Source organism: Orycteropus afer, unplaced genomic scaffold, assembly GCF_000298275.1.
Source record: "Orycteropus afer afer isolate SDZICR_OR568_19922 unplaced genomic scaffold, OryAfe1.0 scaffold00014, whole genome shotgun sequence".
Taxonomy (NCBI): Eukaryota; Metazoa; Chordata; class Mammalia; order Tubulidentata; family Orycteropodidae; genus Orycteropus; species Orycteropus afer.
In genome coordinates this window covers 11,148,200-11,157,852 of record NW_006921601.1, presented here as the reverse complement: position 1 = coordinate 11,157,852, position 9,653 = coordinate 11,148,200, and the positions used below count along the sequence as shown (strand labels likewise).

Genomic DNA, 9,653 nt, shown 5'->3' with positions numbered 1-9,653 from the left:
CCAACATCTCTGTCATAGGTTGGTTCTGACCTAAGTTCTGTTGTAAAAAAGTTCTCTCCCCCCTTTATTTTTATTACTATTTCTTGTTATCAGTATCTTTATAAATTATAACATTAACATCTGTGAGTGAACATTTGAGAATATTAACATGAGAAGATTGCATGCTGCAACATTGTATGTAGTACATATTACTAATGATAAGATGTACCAAAAAAAACCCCAAAAAACGAATCATAACTATAGTTCATCATAACTCGAATACATCTTAAGTTGGGGACTATCTGTATTTATTTTTATCCAACTAGTAACATTTGTATGTGTAGTATTTTATAGTCTATTCATCACTTTAAAAAATATGTCACAACAGTATCAGAAAATATATAAAATTCTCTTATTCTGCATGGAATAGATTTAAAGGTCAACACTACTCTTTTATGTAGGTTGTGGGTGCTACATGTGTGCTTTCAGAGCAGTAGTGTGAGGAAGCTTGAAGTGGGATGGCAGGACGGCCTCATCCTTATGACAGTAACTCCAGTGATCCAGAGAATTGGGATCGGAAATTGCATAGTAGACCTCGTAAACTTTATAAACATTCAAGGTAGGTAGAAAATACGTATTTCACATATCAAAACTTTGATAAAACTGATTATAAAGACTTTACTGCATTTGGTTGTGGCAAGTCCTGTCAGAGGATGAGGAATGATTTATAAAATATGACAAATGTTTGTATTTTTCCTAAAATAACTTTTACAGAAACAAGTCTTTCCTTTTTATTTTTCTTTTATTTGTATTTGTATTTGTTTGAATTTTTATTTTTGTTTTTAAATAATGATAAAATCTCCTTTATTAACCCCTTGAATAAATGCTACTATTAACGTACTTGAGAACTATGACAAAACAAGTAGTTCTTTTTAATTAAGGCTTTATAATGGGAATTTATTTAGTGTTCTACATCATGTATGCAGATTACATATGATAATTTACAGGTTTATGTTAGTGTTTGTCTCCGTACATTTTTAGCAATTTATTTATACCATGTTGTCGTCATGATTCTAATAGGAAAGTTAATCTTTCTGGAATGAACTTTACAGTTTATTTGAAGTTTGATGTATTAAATAAAATATGTTTCAAAAGTTTCAGCCCATATAATTATATTTATTATAAATAACTTATTTTAAAATTTTCATTTTATGCTGTGTAAATTAATGAGGAGCATTCCATTTAGAACACTTCATGACCTGATATTTTAGGGTGTTTATTGACAGCTCATAAACCTCACATGTTACAGGTATGTAAGCATGTTTTCATGGAGGATTTTGCCTTTTGAATATTACTTAAGGGATATTAATGAATGTTTAACTGACTTGAATGTAAAATTCTGTTCACTGCTAACTAATACCAGCTTCCTTGAAGAAGAATAAAACATACGTGATATTGATATCCTTTTTGTAATTTTAAAGGAGTAGTTTGGGTACTTTTAAAATATATGCTGTAGTTAGAAAATGACTTACTGCTACTTTTTAAAAGAGTGTTCTGATGGCATAGTGGTTAAAACATTTGGCTGCTAACCAAAAACTTGGCGGTTTGAGCCTACCAGCTGCTTCGTGGAAGAAAGATGAGGCAGTCTGTTTCCGTAAAGATTTACAGTCTTGGAAACCCTACGAGACATTTCTACTCTGTCCTGTAGGGTGGCTATGAGTCGGAATTGACTGAAGGAAGTAGGTTTATGTGGGTTTTTTTTTTTTTGGTATGTTTTAAGTCTTCTGGTACGAGATCCACTTATACTTTGGACTTTAAACGGGGTGAAGTTTAAAATGGTAATGTTAACTTGACATTATTAATTTATTAGCACATGCCAAATGGTATGAATTTGTTTTTAGTTTGAGTGTATGTGTGTGTGTATGTGTGTGTGTATCTTACTCAACTGGGGCTCTATTTCTCTTTCTCCACTCTAACCACGTGGATAATTCTTTTGGAGATTCAGGGGACATGTCTGATCACATGAAGTATGAGGATTTATTTGTATCTGCTAAGGTGTGTGTACAGCATACCTAGGAGCTCTGGTAGCGTAGTGCCTAAGGTATTTGACTGCTAACCAGAAGGCTGGCAGTTCAAACCCACTGGCCACTCCTTGGAAGGAAGATTGGGCAATCTACTTCCGTAGTGATACTGCCTCAGAAACCTAAGGAGGGGTTGCTATGAGTCAAGTCCGACTCGATGGCAAATAACAACAACAAGGGGTGTGTGTGTGTGTGTATTTCCACCCCCGCAGGAGAGTTATATTATCTTTCCTAGTTCTTGATTTTTTTTGCTGATGTACAATGCTACATCATAAAATGAAGTGAGATAAAAGCAAAAATAAACTATAGTTTGCTTAATAAAAGCTACATGCATGCAGTGGGGAAATTTATAAAAAAAATAGTCCCTGACTTAAGACAGGGTTCCATTCCAAGGATGCTGTCATAAGTTAGTTCTGACGTAAGTCAAATACTTCTCTTTTTTTTAAGTTTTCCTTGTTATTGCCTTTTATTATCAGTATCTTTGTGAATCCTGGAGCTCTGGTGGCGTAGTGGTTAAAGCATTTGGCTGTTAACCAAAAGGTCGGTGGTTCAAGCCCACCAGTGCTCCATGGGAGAAAAATGAGGCAGTCTGCTTCCATAAAGATTTACAGCCTTAGAAACCCTATGGGGCAATTCTGCTTTGTCCTGTATGGTTGCTATGAGTCAAAATTGACTTGATGGCAGAGAGTTTTGTATTTTATTAACCTGATCTTTATTTGTTTTGGCGGTTGGCACGAGAGTGATAACATCAGCAAATTATGTGCTACAACACTGTAGCATTGATACTATATTGGTAAATTTTACTATAATTGTACATTGATGCTTTTACTAACCATAAGACATACAAAAAAAAAAATAATAGAAGGACGGTTCTGAGTACAATTTGTAACTTAAATACTTCATAAGTCAGAGACTACCAGTACTTTTTTCATTACTGCTTTTTCATTTCAGTAACGAATACCATGCCTTTTCTTGGTATCTCTAGCATAAATAACTGTTTGGTGCTATTGGTGCTATTTTCTTGCAGACTGTAGCTGTATTTAGGGCCAGTTTGAGTGAGAAATATTATAAGAAGTAGATGATACATTGAAACCTGTGAGAGGTGGAATTTGATGGCACTGCCTTGTTTTGCTGAGTCTTACAAGTTTTCTGCCTTTGAAAACTTTGTCTGACCACATTTCTATAACTGTCTTTTGTTGTTGTTAAGTGCCATCGAGGTTTTACTGTAAATACCAATAAATTGATTTTTTTTTTCTTTAATGAAAAGACCATGAAGTCTTTTGAATGAGCTTATTTTTAGCCGCAGTGGAAAATCTGCCCAAGGAAGAATAGTTTTATTTAGAGACCTCTTGTCCATTTGTGCTTTGGAACATATAACTTTGGACACTTTAAAAAAAATGTTCAACTTGATATTTTAAAAATGGTTTTTTTTTTTTTTTCTAGTTAAGATAGTAAATTAACTGGCTGAGAGCTTTTGAAAACTTAACAATGAGCAAGTATTACTGAGAACCTGCTCTCAGGTCAGGGGAGAGTCAGGTATGTCAGGGTATAATCATAAGATACTTTATTTTATTTATTTTTTAAAACTTTTATTGTGATTTAGGTGAAAGTTTACAGAGCAAATTCATTTTCCATATAGCACTTAATACACATTTTGTCTCATGACATTGTCTGTAATTCTCCACTATGTAACATCTCTGTTCCCACAATCTCCCTGTACTTACCTCTTCCACAATCATGGTATAGTTTGATATCCATATATGGAATAATTAGAGGAAAGTAGAGCACTAAGCTATAGTACTGTACTGAGTTGTAGTAAGAGTTTAGAGAGGGAAACAATGTCTACTGGAGTAGATGAAAATGGGAGTTGGACTTATCCTTGGGTGATTACAGGATAAGTAAGGGGAATGACATTTCTGACAGGGATTTTCAGGAAATTAATTTAACTGGAATTTGAAGGTGGAGCTATGTAGATAGTATTACTTTCACCATTTGACAGGTGAAAAAAATGAAGTTAATAAACTTGCTTACGTTCATCTAGCTTGTAAATGACAGAGCTGAGATTTAAAAACAAATTTCTTTTTTTTTTTTTTAAAAAAAAAAATAATTTTAAATAAATTTACTATGGTACATTTCAAACACAATGCAACATAGAGAGAGCAATATAATTAACCCCTATATACTTAGTGGCAGCTCTGGTAGCTTAGTGCCTAAGGCACTTGACTGCTAACCAGAAGACTGGCGGTTCAAACCCACCAGCCACTCCTCAGAAGGAAGATGGGGCAATCTACTGCCATAGTGATACTGCCTCGGCAACCCAAGGAGGGGTCGCTATGAGTCGGGTCCGACTCGAGGGCATATAACAACAACAACATATACTTAGCACCCAGCTTTAAGTTACCAGCTCATGGCTAGTTTCGTTTCATCTATACCTCTACACACTTATCTTTTTTTTTTTTTTTTTTTTAAGTTATCTTAGGTATTTGAGTTAGAGATGTTTGAGTAAAAGAAAACTAGAATGAACACTGGCATAAGTTAGGGGTTTATTTTTCTTATACCGAAGAAGTCCAGAGATAGACAGTGGCTGATGTATGTTTATTGGTTTAAGGATGTCAGATTCAAAAACCTCTTATTCTCTTGGCTTTTCCTTCATGATCACGAAATGGCTATTGTAGCTTCAGCCATCATGTCCACTTTCCAGCCTTCCTTCTGAGGAGTAGCTGATAGATTTGAACCGCCAGCCTTCTGGTTAGCAATCAAATGCCTTAGGCAGTAGGCCACCAGAGCTCCCATATATATATAAAGACAAGACAAATGTATTTGGGAAAGCTAATCTGGAGTTCGGTGGGTTTCAAGGTATATATGATCCCTTTGAAAATGCATAAAAATGAATTAGATTGTTAAAAAAAAATTACTAAACTGTCTGAATTGTTGTATGGTTAATACTGGTATGAAGAGATATGGTATCTTCCTGAAAATTTTAGAGATCATTTCAATGTAGGTATTTGGCCTGAATTATGACAACTTTCTTTCTAAATTAGAGGAGTTACTGCTATTTAACAAAGAAAAATAAAGTGTATCTTTTCTGTATGACTTATGTTCTGATGCCTAGGTTAGCAGTATGCTAAAAGCTGTGGAATATTTAGATTAGGTTGTACCTGACTATATAAACTAAGATCTGCAGTCTGCTCAGGTTACTAAAGATAAAAGCATCATACATTCAATATCAGACTTTGTCGCAAGGTTTCTCTCCCACGTCGAAATACGCATGCTCGTTTCGTCTAGGACTGCATGAACACTGAGATTTCCCATTTCCCTTCTAAGTCAGTCTGTCGTCCTTGTGGTAGTTTATAAATTGAAAAGTTTGGTTGCTTTAAAGAGCAGTTCTTGAGTAGATTCTTAAAGTACAAATAATATTTTCCCTTTGGTTTTAAAGAGAAACTTGACTGCCCAGAATGCTTACACCATAAAATATTGAAAGGAAAAAAGAGAGTTAGCTGCATCCTAGTTTTCTAAAACCTGGCAAGCTGGCTGAGCTAGAATTAGCTTTACAGATGGCATTTGGCAGCCTATCTCTAAGCCCTCATCTCCTGAGTTTTCTTTGAGCTGTCTATCAATTACAATATCCAATCACTGCTCAGAGATGGAGAAATGGGATGATCACAGCTCACACGATGCTGTTTGGTTAGAAACGTCAGTGCTGCACAACCCACGGCTGAATCAGTGTCTGAGAAAATGAACTGAATTAATATAGAGAGGGGGTTGGATCTCTGAACATATCAAGCCTAAATAACTGCCACAGAATGATTACACAGTAGAGGGAGGAAAGCTAAAGGAAGTCTGTGGATAGGTGAAGTAGGGGAGGCTGGGACATTTTCTGATTGTTCAGAGGAAGATGATGGGAATAACAGACGTGCTAAAGTTTCCTAGTAATGCCCAAGGATGCTGACCTGGCTTTCAGTGCTGCATTGTGTGAAAGAGCAGAATCCCTTTATACTCTGATTTCAAAATTTTTGTCTTGTTTCTGTATTTCTGCTTTGGCTTATACTAAAGGAAGGTGTGTATTCATTTATTACATATCTCTGGGTTAAGATTATATACATATATGAATATGAGAGAGAGATTGAAGGGGATTATGTTTGGCCTTTGTGTTATTATCATAATTTTACATTTCTGGATGTAAAAGATCATTATGTCTGATTATCAGTTTAATGGTAAGTTTTTTAAAATAAAATTGTGTTTTTAATGTTTTCATGAATTTGATGCTTTGTTTTTTATTTTGTTGAGCTTTAGTAGACCTTCATATGAGAATGCATTATATTTGCTCTTGTTTTTAATGAATGTCATAAAAAATTATTTCAAAGAAAAACTAATTTTGAATTAATTTTTATATAGTAGAAAGTGAAATTCAAGATAAATGGAATAATTAAAATAATTTCCTAAAGGAGTGGTATATATTTTTACTTTTAGATAAAATTACAGATTAGTTGAACTATTTTTATTTAGTGTATTTTATAAGACTGAATGTTTTTAACTGATACATTTCTAATTTGTTGAAATGATTTTCTTTCTATTCTTTTAGAACATAGAATCTGAATAGATGATTTAGATACTGAAACTAAAGCAGAAAGTAAGCTAGATAAGTTTTTGGATTAGTGGAAATTGATTTTGTCAGGCACCATTTCTAAATAAAAGTAATTGTTTTAAATAAAGGTAATTGTTCAGAACAAGAACAATTTTGCTTACTTTATTAGGACATTTTAGCACAGTTTTAAACATTTTGACTAGTGTTTTTTTTTTTTTTTCCCTGTCTTCATTTGCCCGTCCTACTAATTATTCATTTTATAGGGACTTTTGGAAGATACAGTATTTTAACACTGTTTTACTTTTAGTGTATTTGAATAGCTCATAATGCCCTTCCCTTGAACTATAAGTGGTGAAATCTCTCATTTAATTCCTAAAAGTTTGAAAGGTCATCTTGATGGCTGTCATGACTTATTTAATTTAGTTAGGTTGGTGATACCTTGTTTTGACTTTATTTTTTTGTGTGTTTTGGGATCCAGAAATGTTTTTCTAAGCTTATTATGGTAATATAGTTTATAAAAGCAGAAACTTAAGCTAGACCTTTTTACTTTACACTTTGTAGAATATTTTCCTATAGCTCTGCTGATCCAATAAAAATAATATCTGACTTATTACAAAAATTATATATATAAAATTTTGTAAGTACAGAAAAGCACATAGAAGAAAATAAAAATATGTTAGTCAAAAGAAAAGTGCTTAAAATACTTTAGTATCTAACCCTTTTCTGTATATATATAAAATCACATTTTAATTTAACAAATACATTTCAATTTTGAGATACTACTATCTGTACTATTATATCTTTTCTTCTTTTAAACTTAATCATGAACATCCTCTATGTTAAGAAATAGTGGTCTATACTGTAATTTTTAACAACTACAGAGTATTTGTAATTTATTTCACCAATCTGAGTTCTTCTGATTCTTTATCAGATAAAAGATGAGCATGGTTACACAGCATGCACATCTGCCCAAAAGGAAGACTGCCTTAGGTAGTTAATTAATGTACTTTTGATATTTTTTTGACAGAAAATGATCCTCAGTGTAACAGCCCAGTAAAGTCTTTAAGCGCAGATATATACATTATTTTTAAAAACAAGGCAATATCTAAGATTATAAAAAACAAGTTGTTTCTAAAGCCATTGAACAAGAGCTTAAATGAGCTGAGGCTTTAAAAAAAATGTTAAAACCAGCCAAAAGGATTTCTTTTATTACATCTAAGGTAAAAAATAAAAAAAATAAAAAAAGAGAGACAGACCACGGAAAGTATAACGGTAATGCATGGCTATGAGGGGGAAACATTCCTTAGATTTTATTTTGGAGCTTTTAGGTTAAAGAGAAAGAGCAAATGACCACCACCACCAACACTGGTAATAGCAACAACAAAACAGGCATTGCTAGGAAGGATGTAAAACCCAACATGGATATAAAAGTAAAGAGTACCTCTAGTTAAATAAGTTGTCTTTTGGACCAGTTGAAACATCTTAAGGTTATGAACGGAACTGCCTGCAAAATCTTAAAATTATTGGTATTGTTTGTGATCTTTGAAAATTTTAGGAGAATGCAAGAAGTGCTAAAAGATAGAAGACTTTAGGTCTAATTTTGAAAAAGAGAAAATTTTTGAACACGAAATGAAAAGGACAATTTATGACTGACTTAAAGAAAAACAGATGACAGTAAAAATGATCCAGAATGGGTTTGTTAAAATTTGTTAGGCCACCTGTGATTTTTCTCTGATGCAGTTTCTAGACTAGTGACAATACAATGTATTTGGACTTAAATTTAGCTTTTGGTGAAGTCTCTTTTCTAATTTTCCCATCTTTTCTCTATTATTTCTCTTTCTTTGTCTCTGTACTTTTGAGGATATTCCCAATTTTTTCTTCAACCCTTCTAGTAAACTTGTAAATTTCTGTTATCATGTTTTAAATTTCTAAGAACTCTTATTCTTTAAATGTTCTTTTTTTTCTTAAAAGCACCCCATCCTTATTTATGGATGTGTCTGTTTTTAATGTATTACTGAGTTTAAGGATTATAGATTTGTTTTTTTTCTTGTTCTAATTGCCTTTTTTGGGGATATTTTTATTAATCTTTTTCATTTTGAAACAATTTTAGATTTACTAGAAGTGGTGAAAAAATAGTACAGTGATTCTCAGGTATCCTCCACCCAGCTTTCCTGAAAGATCAAAAACAGGAAAATGACATTGGTACAATACTGTTAACTATAGACTTTATTTGGATTTAATCAGTTTTTACATGCACTCTTTTAAAAAAATTTTCTTGTTAGTAGTACTGTGATATTTAGTCATGTGCAAATTCTTATAACCACCACCACTAACAGAACTGTTCCATCAACAAAAAGAAGCTTCCTCATGTTTCTTCTTTATAGCTACACCCTCTCCCCAGACCTAACCTTTGGCAACTAATTTTTTTCTCTATCAGTGTTATTTTGTCACTTTGAGAGTATTATCTAAAAGGAATCATATAGTACATAAATTTTTTGAGTTTGTCCCCCCCCCATTGGGCATAATGACCTTGAAATCTATTCACATTGTTGCTCATGTCAATAGTTTATTTATTGCTAAGTGTCTAGCTGTGCCACGGCTTATCTTTTCAGAGAGAATGGAATGGGTTTTGTTATAAACTTTGCAGAACTGTTGCATTTTTAACATTCTGTACATATTAATTTAGTATTATAATTTTAGGAGTCTGTGTAGTTTAACTGAACAAAACTATAGAGACTCTTAATTTTCTCTCTTGTCCTTAGGAGCCTACCTGCCATTGGAAAGTCTTCCTGTAATTAGAATTTTTAAATGAATTAGGTGACATCATATATAGAAGTTCATTTAAGATTAGTATTCTAAAGTTTGATATAAATAGATATTTGCTTCCAACAGTAAGACTTAAAATTCTAGAGAGAGTTACTGCCTTCAAAGCATGATTTTGAAGAAAAATGGATAGTTGGTATAAGATAAATCAGAGAAACATTATTAATTTATATATAAAGTTGAAA

General features: G+C 32.8%; 1 protein-coding gene across 1 annotated transcript in view; it reads left to right on the top strand.

Moving 5' to 3' along the window:
- Positions 1 to 497: 497 nt before the first annotated feature.
- Positions 498 to 9,653, top strand: part of BTBD10 (BTB domain containing 10) — an 81,744-nt gene continuing 72,588 nt past the window's right edge. The window contains exon 1 of the mRNA XM_007955340.2: positions 498 to 598. Coding sequence (XP_007953531.1) covers positions 498 to 598 — 101 coding nt within the window. The remainder of the gene's footprint in view (positions 599 to 9,653) is intronic.